This window comes from Physeter macrocephalus, unplaced genomic scaffold (genome assembly GCF_002837175.3).
Source record: "Physeter macrocephalus isolate SW-GA unplaced genomic scaffold, ASM283717v5 random_353, whole genome shotgun sequence".
NCBI classification, from domain to species: Eukaryota; Metazoa; Chordata; class Mammalia; order Artiodactyla; family Physeteridae; genus Physeter; species Physeter macrocephalus.
This window is the reverse complement of record NW_021145585.1, coordinates 1-18,023: the sequence shown is the minus strand read 5'-3', so window position 1 is coordinate 18,023 and position 18,023 is coordinate 1. Positions and strand designations below refer to the sequence as shown.

At 56.7% G+C, this 18,023-nt stretch overlaps 2 protein-coding genes across 9 annotated transcripts in view; both read left to right on the top strand.

The window, feature by feature from the left end:
- The window catches only part of NEK8 (NIMA related kinase 8), an 11,941-nt gene extending 3,939 nt beyond the window's left edge, over positions 1-8,002 (top strand). For 2 of the 5 annotated variants that reach the window (XM_028485038.2, XM_007121735.4), the window contains exons 2-15: positions 1,420-1,625; positions 1,865-2,097; positions 2,336-2,467; positions 2,964-3,172; positions 3,328-3,407; positions 3,700-3,881; positions 3,976-4,126; positions 4,533-4,609; positions 4,938-5,055; positions 5,696-5,846; positions 6,092-6,255; positions 6,360-6,518; positions 6,702-6,860; positions 7,252-8,002. In XM_028485038.2, coding sequence (XP_028340839.1) covers positions 1,490-1,625; positions 1,865-2,097; positions 2,336-2,467; positions 2,964-3,172; positions 3,328-3,407; positions 3,700-3,881; positions 3,976-4,126; positions 4,533-4,609; positions 4,938-5,055; positions 5,696-5,846; positions 6,092-6,255; positions 6,360-6,518; positions 6,702-6,860; positions 7,252-7,280 — 1,980 coding nt within the window. In that variant the 5' untranslated portion in view covers positions 1,420-1,489 and the 3' untranslated portion in view covers positions 7,281-8,002. Of the gene's footprint in view, positions 1-1,330; positions 1,626-1,864; positions 2,098-2,335; positions 2,468-2,963; positions 3,173-3,327; positions 3,408-3,699; positions 3,882-3,975; positions 4,127-4,532; positions 4,610-4,937; positions 5,056-5,695; positions 5,847-6,091; positions 6,256-6,359; positions 6,519-6,701; positions 6,861-7,251 lie in introns of those variants that run through there. The other 3 variants (XM_024127710.2, XM_055082814.1, XM_024127711.3) reach the window with 3 other exon arrangements.
- A 585-nt stretch (positions 8,003-8,587) lies between these two features.
- TRAF4 (TNF receptor associated factor 4) lies at positions 8,588-18,017 on the top strand. Of its 4 annotated transcripts, none has more exons than XM_028485043.2 (9): positions 8,598-8,819; positions 12,022-12,073; positions 12,653-12,757; positions 12,833-12,994; positions 13,084-13,245; positions 13,332-13,487; positions 13,748-14,039; positions 17,036-17,167; positions 17,249-18,017. In XM_028485043.2, the coding sequence occupies exons 1-9, from the start codon at positions 8,677-8,679 to the stop codon at positions 17,398-17,400; spliced, it is 1,356 nt and encodes a 451-aa protein (XP_028340844.1). In that variant the 5' UTR covers positions 8,598-8,676; the 3' UTR covers positions 17,401-18,017. The 4 variants fall into 4 exon arrangements, with proteins under 4 accessions (XP_007121790.1, XP_028340844.1, XP_028340843.1 ...); XM_028485042.2 differs by having other exon boundaries at positions 17,234-18,017; XM_028485041.2 differs by having other exon boundaries at positions 17,036-18,017.
- The last annotated feature ends 6 nt before the right edge of the window (positions 18,018-18,023 follow it).

Genomic DNA, 18,023 nt, shown 5'->3' with positions numbered 1-18,023 from the left:
ATCCCACGTGCCGCGGAGCGGCTGGGCCCGTGAGCCATGGCCGCTGCGCCTGCGCGTCCGGAGCCTGTGCTCCGCAACGGGACAGGCCACAACAGTGAGAGGCCAGCGTACCGCAAAAAAAAAAAAAAAAAAAAAAAAAAAAGACTAAGGTAGTTGGAATGTAGTGGGCAAAGTAAAGAATGGAATAAAATGTGATTGTCACAGAGGGCGGGAACCAAATTACAACCTTGTAGGCTGAGGTAAATGAGTTGAATTTATTTGCAGTGTAAAGGAAAAGAGCTTTAAGCAAAGGAATGGTCTTGATACGATTTGCTTTTTTAAAATGTCACTCTGGCTGCTGTGTAGAATTTAGATTTGAGGGTGACAAGAGTGAAAGGGACCATCTGAAGTCTAGTGCAGTATTTTAAGCAAGAAATGATAATTTGGCCAAGGGTTATAGCAGAAGACACAGAGAACTGGGTGGGTTCCCAGTATTTTGGAGGTAGTAGAAACAAGATTTACTGATGTAAGTGTGAGATAGAGGAAAGATTCTGGCATGATTTTCAGGTGTCTGACTTTACTAACTGGGGGACTTTAATAACTGGGGGATGGTGGTGTCATTTACTGAGATGGAAGAAACTGAGGAAGGAAAGGTTTCAAGGGCAGGAATCAAGAGTTTTGTATTTGTTAAAATTCAGGATGCTTGCCAGCCATTCAGGTAGAGATGCAAAGCAGGTAGTTGAATATGTAAGTCTGAGGCTCAGAGGAGAGGAGAGGTCTGAGCTGGAGATACACAGTCGATACTTAGATAGTCCATCATTCAACAGATACTTATTGAGCTCCTACTAAGTGCTGGGGTATGCACTAGGCTATGCACTGGGGCTATAGTAGTGAAGGAGAAAGAACAAAACCCTGCTTTTATGAACACTGACTACAGAATTGGCAGAAAATAATAAAATGAATGGCTCCTACTCACTGAGTATTTTTGATGTGCCAGGCGCTGTGCTAAGTGCAGTACATGCATTTTCTCATTTGATCCTCTCAACAACCTTGTGAGATCGATCCTATTTTCCAGATCCTGGTGTCACATAATTTTAGACCAGATAACTAGTAAGAGGAGGAGCCAGGATTTGAACCAGGCAGTTAACTCCAGAGTCTATGCAGACTTACAGAGACCAAGATTAACTTTATTAGGCACAGTCATTGTGCCTGTGGTGAAACTGAGTCCCAGATAAGTTAAACGACTTGCCCAAGGTCTCAGACAGCTTGTGGTCGGTTCTCCCTATTCCTAAACTCAGTGTTCTGTGCACGAACTTAGATGACTTCTTAGTCTAGGTGCCAATTCCCTTGTCCTAAGGAACACCCAGTCACCAGGTCTGCCCTGCCTGATATGTGGCTGGAAGCTCAGCTGGTACCCACTCCTGTACTCCATGTCCTCAGGATTGTTCATCTGTGCCTTCGCAAGGCTGACCAGAAGCTGGTGATCATCAAGCAGATCCCAGTGGAGCAGATGACCAAGGAAGAGAGGCAGGCAGCCCAGAATGAGTGCCAGGTCCTCAAGCTGCTCAACCACCCCAATGTCATTGAGTACTACGAGAACTTCCTGGAGGACAAGGCTCTCATGATCGCCATGGAATATGCACCAGGTGGGCCAGCCTCCTTGCACTGGCCTGGCTCCAAGGGCCTCTCACCTCTGGGACAGGCAGGCACAGATCAGCCAGCTTCCCTCCTTGGAATGGGCTTGGCTGAGGGTCAGAGGTATAGGGTTCTGACCCCAGTTGTGTGACACTGGCAGGCCCTTGCCCTGTCTGGGTCTTTAGTTTCATAAAAGGAAAATCTCAAGCATGGAGAAGCCTGGATCTTGACCTGTTCCTTGCGACTGCAGGTGGCACCCTGGCTGAGTTCATCCAGAAGCGCTGTAATTCCCTGCTGGAGGAGGAGACCATCCTGCACTTCTTTGTGCAGATCCTACTGGCGCTGCATCACGTGCACACCCACCTCATCCTGCACCGGGACCTCAAGACCCAAAACATCCTTCTAGACAAACACCGCATGGTCGTCAAGATTGGTGACTTCGGCATCTCCAAGATCCTTAGCAGCAAGAGCAAGGCCTACACGGTGCCTGGGCATGGAGGGGACCTCAAGGGTGCTGGAGGTTTTGAGGGCCAAGGTCTACTTTGCATCCCTGTCCCCAGCCCCACCCCCGCAAGACCTTGGCCCCTTAGTCCCTGGCTGGATGATCCTGCAGGAGGAAGCACTTTTGCCTACTTTGGGGAGAAGCTGTCTCTAAGTGGGCTTTTGCGCAGAGCCTTGGTCCTCCCACCCCGGGGCTGTAATATCAGCTTCCCTCCTGCAGGTGGTGGGTACTCCATGCTACATTTCCCCTGAACTGTGTGAGGGCAAGCCCTACAACCAGAAGAGTGACATCTGGGCCCTGGGCTGTGTCCTATATGAGCTGGCCAGCCTCAAGAGGGCCTTTGAGGCTGCGGTGAGTAAGTCCCCCCAGGGGGACAACTGGGAAATCCCTACCTCTGTCTCCTGAAGTCCTTGGCTCCAACCACTTCTGTGTTTCTTCTCTTGTGGCTCACTTATGTCTCTCTCATCAGACTGGTGGATTACCCCAGGCCAGGGCTGTGGCTTCCCTAAGACTATGGGTTCCTTAGGGTAGGGCTTGGGTCCCCCCATTAAACTGAGGGCTCCTGAGGGTAGGGCTCTCCCATCAGATTAGGGATCCTCCTAAGGGCAAGACGTGAGTTTTCCCAACATGCAGCCAGCTGACATGGCTGCAGCTCCCCTATCAGAGGTTCTTGAAAGTGGGTTTGGCTCCCCTATCATCCTGGGAGTCCCCTCACCAGACCGATGGCTTCTGAGTGCAGGGCTGTGGCCACCCCACCAGGCTAGGGGCTGGGGCTGGAGCTGGGGGTGCTGCAGTTTAAGAGCCTGGCCTGAGGTTCTGGCCAACCCCACACGTGGTGCCTTCACAGAACCTGCCAGCGCTGGTGCTGAAGATCATGAGCGGCACCTTTGCGCCCATCTCTGACCGGTACAGCCCTGAGCTGCGCCAGCTGGTTCTGAGTCTGCTCAGCCTGGAGCCTGCACAGCGGCCCCCGCTCAGCCACATCATGGCGCAGCCCCTCTGCATCCGGGCGCTCCTCAACCTCCACACCGACCTGGGCAGCGTCCGCATGCGGAGGCCGGTGCAGGGAGGGGGCCCTGGGGAGCAGTGGGGCACCCCGTGGGAGCACAGTAGGCCTGGGGCAGAGAGGGGCGTTCTCGGCAAGTCCACCATTTCTGGGTGTGGGGATGCCAGGGAGGGTCCTTGTCCTGAGGCCCCCATCTGTCCTGCAGGGCAGAGAAGCCCCTGGCCACCGGGCCACCCATGGCCCCCGGCAGCACAGGGGGCAGGACCACCAGTGGCCGTTGCAGAGGTAAGTCAGGGCGACCGCAGGGGTTCCAACGGACACCATGGCATTCCCACCAATTTATTTTTTTTTAATTAATTAATTAATTAATTTAGGCTGTGTGGGGTCTTAGTTGCGGCATGTGGGGATCTTTGTTGCGGCACGTGGGGATTTTAATTGCCGCAGGCATGCGGGATCTAGTTCCCTGACCAGGGATCGAACCCGGCCCCCCTGCATTGGGAGCGTGGAGTCTTATCCACTGGACCACCAGGGAAGTCCATCCCACCAATTTAATAGGCCTGATGAGTTGTCCCGGCAGGTGTCCCCCGGGGACCTGCCCGGCCGGCCATTCCGCCGCCGCTGTCATCGGTCTACGCGTGGGGTGGCGGGCTCAGTGTGCCGCTGCGGCTGCCAATGCTCAACACAGAGGTGGTCCAGGTGGCAGCGGGGCGCACGCAGAAGGCTGGCGTCACGCGCTCCGGGCGGCTCATACTTTGGGAGGTGAGCAGGCAGGGGGTGGGCCTGAATGGAGGGGGGCGTGGGTCAGGAGCTGAGCACTCAGGCGCCGCCCACGCCCTCCCCTGTCCCCTCGCAGGCCCCGCCCCTAGGCGCTGGAGGGGGCCCCCTCCTCCCTGGGGCGGTGGTGCAGCAGCAGCCCCAGTTCGTCTCCCGTTTCCTGGAGGGCCAGTCGGGTGTGACTATCAAGCATGTGGCCTGTGGGGACCTCTTCACGGCCTGCCTGACTGGTGAGCCGGTCAGGGGACTACCCTGTGGGGACTCAGCTATAAGAAGACCCCCGCAGAGCAGTTTCCTTCCTTGCCTATCATTTGCTAACTGCTCACTTAATAATGCTTTTATCTTCCAGGGAGTGCTTTACTTACCCGATCTCCTTTACTTTCACAGCAGGCCTGACAAGGCAGTTATATCATCCCCATTTGACAGATCTAGAAACTAAGGCTCAGAGGCTGTCACTTGTCGAAAGTCACACACTTGGGAAGAAAGACCCCAGTCCTTTTCTCCCCCCATCCAATTCTTCCAGCCCTAGCCTCCAACTAACTTTTCCTTGCTCCTCCAATCCAAGGTTGCACTGGTCTGTCTGGGAAAACAGCCTAACCTCTTTCCTTTCCCTTTCCTCACTGCTCCCCTCCCCAGACCGAGGCATCATCATGACCTTTGGCAGTGGCAGCAATGGGTGCCTAGGCCATGGCAGCCTCAATGACATCAGTCAGGTGGGTTTTGAGTGTACATTGGGGAGGAGGAAGTGGGAAGATGGCAAGCAGCCCACATTTGAGAGCTGACACCCAGGTTGGGGGCAGGGGAATCCCCAGCAGCCACAGGTCCCTGTAGCTCCCAGGCTGCACCTGTTCTGGGCAGCATCTGGGGAAGTACAGAAAGACCAGGCTTCCCCAGTGGTTGCAATATGGTGGGGGGGGAGTTAAAGAGACAGCCACCTCATGAGAATTTGCAGCCTGCAACTTCATCCCTACAGAGGATGCTGAGGCCAGGTGGCTAGTCCAGGCCCCTTGCCCAGTCTGCCCTTGCTTCCCCTCTCTCTAGCCCACCATTGTGGAGGCCCTGCTGGGCTATGAGATGGTACAGGTGGCCTGTGGTGCGTCTCATGTGCTGGCCTTGTCCACTGAGCGAGAACTATTTGCCTGGGGCCGCGGAGATGGTGGTAAGATTTCACTCTGTTCTAGCCTCTGGAACCCCCCAGCCATGATTTGTTCCTCTTCACAGCCATCTCTGCCCTATGGCCTGTTTTCTCCTTCTCCTTTTCTCTCTGATTCATTTATTCACTCGACAAACCTTTATTGCACACCCAATATGTGCCTACCTTGTGCTGGGTGCTGAGACAAGATGAACATGATGTCGATTCCTTCGGGTGCTTACGATGTAATGAGAGAGATTTCATTCATTCAGAAATATATGTTGTGCCCCTCGCTGGGTCAGGCATCAGGCTGGGCATTGAAACTAGGGATGACTTAGATAGGGGTCCCTGTCCTCCTGGAGGACTCAGTCTAGATGGGGGAAGGATGACACATCTCCAACATGATAGCGGACAGACAACATCAGGGCTCACCCAAGGTCCAGAGGTGTGGGGACACAAGGAATGGCAAGGGACTCTGTCTGGGGCAGACAGACGTGGCACCTGAACAGGGCCTTAAAGGAGGAGTAGAATTTTGACCCGCGGAGGGGCCAAGGATGGGCATTTCAGTCAGGAACAGCCTTCACTCATGCTGCACTGTGGGTCCTCCTTATCCTAGTATCACTAACCCTAAAGCTCAAACTAGCCCAGTGCCGGTTTCTCCTTGTAGGCCGGCTGGGACTAGGCACCAGGGAGTCCCACAGCTGCCCCCAGCAGGTACCCGTGCCCCCAGGACAGGAAGCCCAGCGGGTTGTGTGTGGCATTGACTCCTCCATGATCCTCACTGTGCCCGGCCAAGCCCTGGCCTGTGGGAGCAACAGGTACGTGAACGAGGTGCACTACAATGACTAGCCTGCCCTCTCCCCCACCTTCCTTAGCTGCCAGTGCTCCATCTGTCATTGCCTACCGCCCACCAGGGATTAGAACTGAGAGGGGCTGGAGTGTTCTGTGGGTTCAACCCAGTGTAAGATATGTCCCCTGGTACACCAGCTCCTGCCCAGATAGGTGAGGGGAGGAGAGTCTATATAAACTATCAGCTGGACTTGGCTTCTGGCTCTGCCCTCAGGTTCAACAAGCTGGGCCTGGACCATCTCTCCCTAGGGGAGGAGTCTGCCCCACACCAGCAAGTGGAGGAGGCCCTGAGCTTCACACCACTAGGTTCTGCACCCCTGGACCGGGAGCCCCTGCTGAGCATGGACCTGGGCACTGCTCATTCAGCTGCTGTAACTGGTAAGTAGGACCTGGGCACAGGAGGCCAAAGGTGGACTCCCCTGGCTTCTTTGGGCCCTCTGTTGAGGCACCCTTTCCTTCCTTTCCTCTCTCCTCCCCTACAGCCTCTGGTGACTGCTATACATTCGGCAGCAATCAGCATGGGCAGTTGGGTACCATTGCTCGCCAGGTCAGCCGGGTACCTTGTCAAGTCCAAGGCCTCCAGGGAATCAAGATAGCAATGGTGGCCTGTGGGGATGCCTTCACTGTGGCCATTGGAGCAGGTGATTAGTGGGCACTATGGGGGCAGGTAGGGGTGTGGGCAGACCCAGGGGCAATGGGGGGTTATGCTCAGGGCGACTGAACTCAGCAACCCCATGTTGGGGCCAGTATGGCAATCTAGGAAGCTAGCTGCTTGCTAAGGTATGTCTTTCTCCCATTTCTCTCCTTGGGATTCTCTTTGGCAGAAAGTGAAGTGTACTCTTGGGGCAAAGGGGCCCGAGGTCGACTGGGAAGGAGGGATGAGGATGCTGGACTCCCTAGGCCAGTGCAGCTGGATGAGACACACCCCTACACAGTGACTTCTGTGTCCTGTTGCCATGGAAACACTCTCCTGGCTATCCGCCGTGAGTTATAACTTCACTCTCACCCACACAAGGGTTAACCCAGCTGGCCTCTGCCCACATTCCCATCCCCAGTGGTCACAGCCCAAATTATTAACAGCATTTTCAGCCCCCAGATAAATGAAAGCAGAAGCTGCTGGGCAAAAGTGAGCTCCTGGGGTGGGCAAGGGTAGGTGCTTCTTGTGCCTGAAGGGCTGCCTCCACTCCTCCCCAGGGCCCAAATGCGTTCTTTCTCCTCCAACCCTCAAGTCCAGTTTATTTTGAACCTCTGTTTCTGGCCTGGCAGGGTCCAGAGTCCAGGGCCCAGTGTGGGAGTGAGGGTGGAAGTAGCTGAGGCTTGCTGGAGGCATCGCCCTCTGGGAGGCTGCAGGGATTTCTCTTTTGTGCTCTCCAGCGGTCACAGATGAGCCAGTCCCCCCTTGAGGCACCTGGATACTCCTCTGGACCCTGATATTGCTTCTCCTGTAAATGTTCTTGAAAAGTGCAGATGCCTCAGGCATGACCAGTCCCCTGGATTGTATCATCAATGGGGTATAAGAACCAGTAAAGCCCCTGCTCTGCCTTTGGCCCTGGATATGTAAAACTCAACCCACCCTATTCCCCAACATCCCTCTTTCCCCTCCCCACCCCTTCTTATCTTTAGTCAAAGTCCCCAGGGTTCAGCCTGGCTAGAGTTGGAGTCCAGACTTAACTTTTGGAAGCAGGGAGGTCTCCAGCGCCTCTGCAGAAAAAGGCTGGAGGTAGCTGTGGCTCCACCTAGACGCTGCCCCTTCCTCCAGCCCAGTTAGAAAATAAGTCGCTGGTGTCTACTGGGAGCGCAGCTCAGTTCTTTGGAGTAAGGCAAGCTGGGGCCTGCCTGTTCTGGCCATTCCAGAGGCCTAGCCCCTGCACTGCCTGGGGCAGGGAGGTCCCGGGAGTGCTACCACCCGCCCCCACTCCTATATCCTGAGGCAGGGGTTTACACAATCTGAGTGCCTCCCTTCCCCTGGGGGAGTGCATGGGCTGCAGTATACTGCAGAGGACATCCCTGCTGAAGGTTGCCCCTCACCCCATGCCATTCCCCCAAAGCACGCTGGGAGAAAGGGTAGCTGGCTGGACCAGACTAGTTTCCCAGATGACTGGGAAGTAGCGCCAATAAAAAATCAGCTGCCTGCCTAGAGTGTGGTCTCTTGAGGGCTGGGGGTGGCGGCCACCCCAGGGCTGGGCTGGGCTCCATCTGGGCTGCAGGGCCGCGGTGGAGAGGAATGTGGGCGCAGCCTGAGGCCCGGGCCGAGGTTCCTCTGGCCCAGTTCCCAGCCCGGCCTCCCCGCCCAGCTGGGCTCCCCGGATCTGGTTGCCAGGCTTCAGCTGCCTAGCACCTGGAAGCTGGAGCCCCGGGCCCCTGGGCGACACGTGGCCCCCGAGGCCGAGCTGTTAACTCCGGAGAAGCGAATCTTTGTGGCGCGGCCCGTCCCCCGAGGCTCTCCGCCCCATCCAGCATCAGAGCTCCCCCCCACCCCACCCCCGACCCTGGGGAGTAGCGGGGCCTCGATCTCTGTTCCCGAGCATAAAGAGGAGACCCTGCTTCCTGGAGGGGGAGAGCCTGTCTGAGTGCCGACCCCGAAGCTGCCGGACGACCGGGTAGGTGGGGAGCCCGGAGAGACGGGCACTAGGACCGCGCGGGCACAGCCCCGCCCCCTCTTCCGGCGGGCGGTCTCAAGGGCTGGGCGCAGGCCGCGGCTGCCAGTCGGCGCCGCCCGCAGCCGGGAGTGCGGCCGGAGCGAGGCGCGGGCTGTGGGGCCGCCGCGAACCCGGCCCCGCTTGCCCGTGCCCGCCCGCCATGCCCGGCTTTGACTACAAGTTCTTGGAGAAGCCCAAGCGGCGGCTGCTGTGCCCGCTGTGCGGGAAGCCCATGCGCGAGCCCGTGCAGGTTTCTACCTGCGGCCACCGCTTCTGCGACACCTGCCTGCAGGAGTTCCTCAGGTGCGGCCCGGCGGGAGTGGGGGACGGCCGGTGGGGGTGGGAGACGCCGCCGGGGGAGGACCCAGGCCGGAGGCACGCCGGCCCTTTGTCTGCGCCGCGGCCCCGTGACCTCAGGGGCGCCCACCGTGACGTCACAGGGCGGCGGTGACGTCAGGCCCCGAGGGAGGACCCCCACGCACTGATCCGTAGGGTCCCGCGTGCCACGCGCCAGGTGGGAAGAATTCCGTGCCTTCCCGCAGGGTGGAGGTGGGAAAGGACGCCCTTTCTGATCCGTGGCCGGCCCTTCCCCCTCACCTGAGAGCCAGAACGGCCTCACCCTTGAACTTTGAATCCTGGGACGAGGAGGACAAAACTCTCTGCCCCGCGCAGCACCTTAAAGCCTACGGAGTTTTCACCCATCTAAGCTCTTCTGATTCTTCGGACGTTCCGAGAACGGCAGCTATTGTTCTCCCATTTCACAGATGAGGAAACGAGGTTCAAATTCAAAGAAAGGCTGCGACTTGCCCACGGTCGCACAATTACCTAAAGGCTTAACTGGGGTGTAAGCCCGGCCTGCTTGTGGTCGCACGATAGAGGGAGGACTGCGACGCTCCAGATCTCCCCTGAAACAGGAACCCGTTGGGTTTCCCTCCCTGCCCCTGGGGGTCCTGAGTACCGCGAGTGGTCTAGAAGTCGTGAGGGGGAGGGGGTCGCACCCTGGGTGTGACTGAACGCCCCCTGCCCTCTCCCGACCCAGGTCTTCCGTGGGCTCTTGGGCACTCGTTGAGTTCTGGGCGCCCTGCGGTGTCCTGAGTCTCCTGTCCACGCTGGGACCTGCTCAGTCCGGGGTGTGGGGAGGCAAGAAGAGGGAGCCCCGTCTCGTGGGGAGGTCGTGGGCCAAGAGCACCGGGGAAGGCTGGGTCAGCCAGTGCCCTGTGTCAGGAGGCTGTTTGCTGAGGGTTCGTGGGGCTCAGGCTGGGAGAGCACCTCTGGGATTCCGTCCCTCCGTCCTTTGTAGCTCCTTGCTCGGCGGAAATCTCAGCAGGTCCTTTGTTTTCGGTTCCCCGCAGCCTGGGCCGGTCCTGCCCTCACATATGCTCCTGCACAAGCTGCTGTGCTGCCCCCTCCTCCTTTTCCCTCACCCGCCTCCCTCCTCCCTTCAGTGTACACACACTCCCCTACCTACACACAGCCCCATTGTCTTCTCCCGGGATCTTCCCCGGCCCTCCGGCTTCCAGATGAGGCCAGCTGAGCCTCCCCCCCTCCTCAGCTGACCCACCCTGACTGCCTCGGGGAAGGAACGGGGGAGGGGACTGTCAGGCTTGTTTCCCTCTTCTGTCCCTCTCTGCTGCTTCTCCCCTCCCCCTCCCGGAAATCCCCTCTTCCTCTCCCACAGCCCCTTCCCCCCATCCTGTCTTCTCCCCTGGGCCTGGGCCTCCAGTGCACGGCCTGGAGCAGTCTCTGCCCTTGCCTCCCCACCTCGGCTGGCGCCTGAACCCTGACGCTGAGGCCTGGGAGGGAAGGGATGGTGGGACAGGCCCTGCGCCTCCCACCCTACCAGCTAGGGTGTCCATAGCACCGGGGGAACCTTTGTCCTGGCTGGGCCCCAAGCTGCCCAGGCTAATCTTCTGCCTGAAGCCTGGGGACTTGCCTCAGTCCCCTCCCTGACTCCAAAACCACTAAGTCAGCACATTCCTGAAGCAGCCAAGCAGACCCCCTCCCCCACGGCCCACCCCTCTTTCCCTTCTCCTGCCAGTGCTGTTACTCAGGTTGGTCCAGGAAGCCTGGTTACCCTGTGGGCACGGGCATACCTCCTCAGTGCCTGGGCATGTATTATTCTTGGTGTTGGCAGCATGCCCAGTGGTAGTCGTGGGGTCAGGGGGAGGAGGTGGGTGCTAGAAATCCTTTGAGCACCTGGGGCATGGACTGCCAACGTCCTGCAAAGTGCCATCATGGACAGGGCTGCCATGTGGCCTCTGCTTCCGCCTTCATCCTTGCCTGCCTCCCACCTACCTGACTCAGACTTGCCAGAAATACCATGCCTGAGGGTCTTCAGTCCTGCTGGGTGAGCCCTTGCCCTGCCTAGGCCGTGCCAGGCATGTGTGACTGGCCCTGGTTAGGGTCAGCAAGGCCATGTTGGCAGGAGGAGGCATGCCACAGGTTCCTTGAGTGCTAACAGCCTGGTGTGGGATTGGTGGAGGAGAGGGAGGGCAGCGGACAGGGTCAGTAGGCTTCAGATGCCTGCTGTGCAGTGACCAGAGTCTTGGCTGTGCTTGCCTGGACAGTTTTTCTTGGGCTAGCCTCTCTTCTGTGTACAGCGTAGTAGAAACTATCTGAGCTGTGGAATCAGACAGACATATCCAGTTCACCCGTGAGCCTCAGTTATTTCATCTGCAAAATGGAGACACTGGGCTTCTGTGGTGGCGCAGTGGTTGAGAGTCCGCCTGCCGATGCAGGGGACACGGGTTCGTGCCCCGGTCCGGGAGGATCCCACATGCCACGGAGCGGCTGGGCCCGCGAGCCATGGCCGCCGAGCCTGCGCGTCCGGAGCCTGCGCCCCCCAACGGGAGAGGCCACAACAGTGAGAGGCCCGCGTACCGAAAAAAAAAAAAAAAAATGGAGACACTGAGCCCCTTCTCAGGCAGGTTGTGAGAACTGGGTGGGAGTGTAAACACAGTACCTTGAAGCGAGTCTTTCCTCCTCTTTGCTTTAGAAGACACACCCATATAGGAGGAGGGGAGAGTTGGGGTAAGGTGGCCCCAAGCTGACCTTTGCCCTGGGTTCTTGGCTGGGCACCCTCACTGGGGCTGGGCAGCCCTGGCTCTTAACCTCAGCCCATCCGTGTTCACCTTCCCCCAACAGCTTTCAGCCCAGCTAATGAAAAGTAACCTGGGGGACTGGGTGGCTGGGCAGCCTGTTCCTTTCGCAGTCCAGCTGCCATCCTGGGGGAGGGGTGCCAGCTGCCACCTGTTGGCCAAATGCTGTCTGAAGCAGCTGCCTCTGCCTCCACTGGGCCCAAATCCACCCTCCCTGGGACAGGAGCTGGGATCTTTGGGGGTCCTGTAGAAGTGGGTACTCTCAGGCCTCTACTTGCCCTCTCCGGTAGGGCTGCCTGGGAACTGGTTTGGTGAGGGAAGGAGGCTACCCTGGTTGAGGGGATGGGGCCCAGGGATCTCTCTTCCCATAGTATGGCGCCTTGACCCTGTCCCCTCCCCCTTCACAGTGAAGGAGTCTTCAAGTGCCCTGAGGATCAACTTCCTCTGGACTATGCCAAGGTGAGTCCACAGTGCCAGGTACAGGCTCTTGCCCTCGGTGGAGGCTGGAGCTGCTGCAGCCAGTGGGCTCGGGGCCAGTGTCAACCCGGTGCTGCGGAATCACGCACCCCTACGAACGTGGCCTGTTCCCTCCCACCAGGCCAGTTGCAGATGAGGCCCGAGTCTGCCCTGGAGGGCAGGCACAATGCCCAGCCTGTGGGGGTGTACAGAACCGCTCCGTGCCCACCAGAAGTGTCCCCTCCCGTTTGCGTGGCTGGCCAGCCCTGTGGCTGAGGGCCAGGACCCCTGTACGAGGAGGAAGGAAGCAAAGGGTGTGGAGGCTGCCTGGGGCTGAGCAGGCCGATTGGCTGCCGCTCCGAAGGGAGCGTCCTGGGCCAGCATGTTGGGGACCCTGGAATCTAGTGTTAGAGCAGAGACCAGCTGCTGCACTCTTTATCCCTGGGCACAGAGGAGAATTTACACCGAGGGGCTATTACTGGCTCTAAGGGAGAGAGCTAAGCTATCTGGGATGGAGGAGGTGGGAACTGGGGACTGTAGCAGGCTCTGACCCTGACCAGTTCCCCGCCTCCTTGCCCCCAGATCTACCCAGACCCAGAGCTGGAGGTACAGGTCCTGGGCCTGCCTATCCGCTGCATCCACAGTGAGGAGGGCTGCCGCTGGAGTGGGCCACTTCGCCACCTACAAGTGAGGCTCTGAAGGGGCCGGGGTGGGGGGACTGCCCCTCCCTGGGCAGGCACTAACTGTGGCCCCTCCCACCAGGGCCACCTGAATACATGCAGCTTCAATGTCGTCCCCTGCCCCAACCGCTGCCCCGCCAAGCTGAGCCGCCGGGATCTGCCCGCGCACCTGCAGCACGACTGCCCCAAGCGGCGACTCAAGTGCGAGTTCTGTGGCTGTGACTTCAGCGGGGAGGCCTTTGAGGTGGGTGGGGCCTGGTTGAGGGTAGAGGGAGAGTGGGGCACCTGGTGGCCCAGGGATCCCTTAACTCAGCCCCTCTGGCGTTTCCACAGAGCCACGAAGGTGTGTGCCCGCAAGAGAGCGTTTACTGTGAGAACAAGTGCGGTGCCCGTATGATGCGGCGGCTCCTGGCCCAGCATGCCACCTCTGAGTGCCCCAAGCGCACCCAGCCTTGCACTTACTGCACCAAGGAGTTTGTCTTTGACACCATCCAGGTGAGGCCCTTCCTGAGCTGTGGGCCGCGGGGCAGGTAGCAGGGAGTCAGGCTACTGACTGCTTCTCTCTGCCTCTGCGGCCCTAGAGCCACCAGTACCAGTGCCCGAGGCTGCCTGTGCCGTGCCCCAACCAGTGTGGCGTGGGTACCATGGCTCGGGAGGATCTGCCGGGCCACCTCAAGGACAGCTGTAGCACTGCCCTGGTGCTGTGCCCATTCAAAGACTCCGGCTGCAAACACAGGGTGAGATGCCTCTCTTCCTTCCTGTCAGCTCTCTTCTTGGTCCTTGAAACCTCAGACATAGGCCCTTAGTGGTCCCTGCTGTGCTGCTCTGAAGCCTCAGCCCTTCCCCTGCTGGCCAGCTGTGGCCTCCTCCTAGGGCCCTCTACCTTCCTCATTCAGAGCTGGGTGCCCACTACCCTGTACCTGCTCCTCCCCTCTCCCCTGAACTTGCCCCCACTAACTCTCCTCTCCTCCCCCATGGCCTGGGGCTTTGCCAACAGTGCCCTAAGCTGGCAATGGCACGGCACGTGGAGGAGAGCGTGAAGCCACATCTGGCTATGATGTGTGCCCTGGTGAGCCGGCAACGGCAAGAGCTGCAGGAGCTGCGAAGAGAGCTGGAGGAGCTCTCCGTGGGCAGTGATGGCGTGCTCATCTGGAAGATTGGCAGTTACGGGCGAAGGCTACAGGAGGCCAAAGCCAAGCCCAACCTCGAGTGCTTCAGCCCCGCCTTCTACACGCATAAGTATGGCTACAAGCTGCAGGTGTCTGCATTCCTCAATGGCAATGGCAGTGGTGAGGGCACACATCTCTCGCTCTACATTCGTGTGCTGCCAGGTGCCTTTGACAATCTCCTTGAGTGGCCCTTTGCCCGCCGCGTCACCTTCTCCCTGCTGGATCAGAGCGACCCTGGGCTGGCTAAGCCACAGCATGTCACTGAGACCTTTCACCCTGACCCAAACTGGAAGAATTTCCAAAAACCAGGCACTTGGCGGGGCTCCCTGGATGAGAGTTCTCTGGGCTTTGGTTACCCCAAGTTCATCTCCCACCAGGATATCCGCAAGCGAAACTATGTGCGGGATGATGCAGTCTTCATCCGTGCCTCTGTTGAATTGCCCCGAAAGATCCTCAGCTGAGAGCAGACCCAGCTATAGGAAAAAGGGGGGTGGGAAATGACCTCCATCAGGCAGGCTGAGCCTGGAGAGGGGGCAGGACCCCCTTACAGCTGCTTCCGCTGCCTAGGTTGTTACCCTTTTCCCCCTCCCTCCTTCCCTACCACCCTCAGGTGCCTCCTTTTGGTGCTTCAGCCCTGGCCTCTGGGAAGAGCAGGTCTTAGGGGGTCATCAAGGGCTTGGAAACAAGCGATCCCGGGGCCTGTTGCCTGGGATCAGGGCAGACATGCCTTGGTGCTGGCCACTCTTCCAGGGACTGAGGTGCCTGCTGGTGCTATGTCCCAAGAGCCATAGGGGGGGAGGGGGAGTTGGGAAACTGAGGGGTAGTTAAAGAATCTGTCTTGAGATCTGATGTCTCCTCTCCCCAGCTGTGTCCCCTCTGGTTATTTATTTACTTAGTGCCAGGAGGGCACAGCAGGGGAGCCCTGATTTTTAATAAATCCTGACTTGTATTTATTACCTTGGTTCCAGCCTGACTCATCTGGGTTGCTTAGGGCCCAATTGTGAAGTCAAGGGACCAGTCAGGGACTGCAACCGCTCTGGCCCCAGGATCCAGCTGCCCTGCTGCATCGCCCTCTGGTGGAAGACAGAGGGACTGCACTAGGCTTTGTGTGGAGGACCGTTGCCTGCTGCTGCCCTCTAGTGGTTAGAGGAGGGAGGTGCAGGCTGTGGACGTTTTATAAGGTTTAGAGTCTCTGATCGATACCCCACCAAGGACTAGTGCCTGTGCTGTAGGCAGGTCTTTCTTGGTCTAATGATAATGGCTACCATTTATTGAGTACTTTTGATGTGGCAGACACTGGTAAGCACTTTATATGCATTATTTCATTTAATACAACAGTCAAGTGAAATAGCTTTTAATAAAAGGACCTATCTTAGTGGGCTGTGGTGAAGACAATGCATGTTCCCAGTAAAAATAGTCGGTCCTTTGTATCTGTGGGTTCCACATCCTCGAATTCAATCAACAGTGAATTGGAAATATTGGGGGAAAATTCCAGAAAGTTACAAAAAGCAAAAGTTTTTGGCCACTCATGGGCAAATCTACATAGTATTACATTGTGTTAGGTATTATAAGTAATCTAGAGGTGAAAGTATACCAGAGGATGTGTATAGGTTACATGCAAATCCTATGCTATTTTATATCAGGGACTTGGTGAGTTTCTGTATCCGCTGGCGATTCTTAAACCAACTCCCTGTGGATACTGAGGGATGTCTGTGAGTGCTTTATGAATGTTAGTCTAACTCCAAAGCCCAGCCCACACCCAGGGACTCCTAAACTGTACACAGGAGCCTTCAAATTTTCTCATCCATACTTAACTTTTCATACAGGCCTCAATGGGTACCTGTGATTATCCACATTTGACTGGTGAAATAGGAACAGATGAGTGAATTGACTTCAGTGATCTTGCAGCTAGTTTGGGGCAGGGCCTGGATTTTTTTTTCTCCCCTGTCACTGGATTCTGTTTTAAGCTCCAGCAGTCACTAGAATATTAGCTTCCTTTAATTTTGGCAGTAGATTTGGTTTTGGATCCTTGCTGTGCTTGCTTTTTTGGCAAGTTACTTAGCTACATGGAGCATCCTTACTCTCACTGGTAAAATTAAAGTAATCTGCTAGATTCGTAAAGATTAGCTCATCAGCATAAAGTGCCTTACTCTTGCCTGGCCCTGAGAAAGAGGCCCAGTGTATGGAAAGTATTGTTTAGTATGGAGAAGTTTCAAGGGCTGTAGCCTGCCTTTCCTGCTTTCCCAGAGACTCAGGTGAAAAGAGCCCTTATCATAAGGTGATAGGAAAGGTCTGAGCCTGAGAACAGCTAGCCTGGGGAACTAACCAACTTAGCCTTCAAAAGGTCAAATTCACTGATCTAGGGAGAGATGAAGCCCTGCCTGCCTTGCTGAGAAAGTAAAGATGGCTCTTTCATCTAAACTGTCTTGGTACTGTGAAGCCTGGAAGCTGGTAGAGAAGACCATGGGCTCTAGCAGGTGGAATGTCTTCACCTAACCACGAGCTTCACGCAGCAACAGGTAGAACCACTCTTCTGCAGAAGCCTTCCAAGCCAGAACCCCCTGGATCAAGCTTGGGCTCCCTCTGCTGGCAGCACTGTGCCACTGCACCATTCCAGGCGGTAGGTTCACAAAGGCGGCTGATGCTGCCTTCAGTTGCCTGCAGTGGATATTGCGATTGACCCCATACCCAGGCGTAGCCCTCATTCAGTGCCTTTGCAGGCAGTCATAATTGCTTGTGGAACTCAGGCCAGATTTTGCCTCACAGTGTGAGCTGGGCTCAACTCAACCATCTGCTCTGTCTAGCCCTGTGACCCTAGGCTGACTGCAGGTCTCATTTGACACAGGCAGAAGAGGGCTTTCTTTCACAGGGATGGGATGAGGAGTAAAGGAGGCAAAGCACCTTCACAAAAGGGCACCCCACAGAAAAGGGCATGCTCAGGAGGGTGCTTGCAACTCGAGCCACCTAACCATCTGATTCCACCCACACTGAGCCCCACAACCTGTGGGATCTTTCCTTCCCTCCATCACATCTTAGCCCAGACCCAAACGCAGCAGAAAGTGGAGAAGGAGGAGGGGACGTAAATAGCTCTTTTGGATTTTTTTTTTCCCCTGCAGACAGAAGAAAGTTCTCCCATCAGTACTCAACCCTTAAGATTCAAACCACCAAGAGGGCCACTTCTCATGCTACAGATCACATCACCTATTACTTCCACCTGCCAGAGGTCCTCAAATTCCAAAATGTTCGAGGTGAGAGAAGGTTGTGGGGTGGGGGGAAGGGTCGTTTAGTCTTAAGCTGGCTTATTAGCAAACCAGATCCCCGTTTTTCAGTGACCGATAGTCCTTGGAGTGAAAGTGGCATTACATTGAACTGGACCTCCAGTGAAGGGCAGCGAACCATACTTAACCATCAAATCCCACCAAGCCCCCTGCAGCCCTGCCTAGGGAGAGGGCCAGTCAGCCAGGTGCCCTCCAGGGGCTGACTGAACACACCTGGTCCGGGATAATGGAGTGGGAGGGCTTCTGACGGGGACAAATACTATAGGGGTCCCCTTAAAAATGAGAAATTAACTTCTCTTAATAAGACATTAAAAACCGTTAAGAAAGATCATCTCAAACACAGCATTAAACGAATAGGACAAGATCAAAGGTGAGTTTTTTCTTTTTACTGGTTTATAATAATCTTAAAAACCCCATCACACCCATAAACCACCACAGGTGAGAAGATGAGGGAGATGGAGAATGAATGCTACAGTATGTGGGCGGCGTGGGGATCCAGGTATCTTCTGGGGCAGTGTGGAATGGAGGCAGGGGGTGCGGATAGAGGAGGCCCTGGCTTGGACCCTTATTGCTGGTTGGGGGTTGGCTGGCAGAGGGGGAGAGGGGCTCAGGGTGAACTAGGAAACATCTCACACCAAAGGCGAGGGTAGGTAGGGGGCAGGGGGGTCACAGTACATTTTCCATGCAGACTAGGGGTGGGAGTGAGAGCTTCAGAGGCTTGCACCCCTACACAGGAAGAGATGGGTTTGAGGTTTGATTTTAAGCCCCCAAGTTGGTGTCTGGTCCAATTTCCTAAAATGGCAGCTCACCTTTTGGGGAGAGGCAT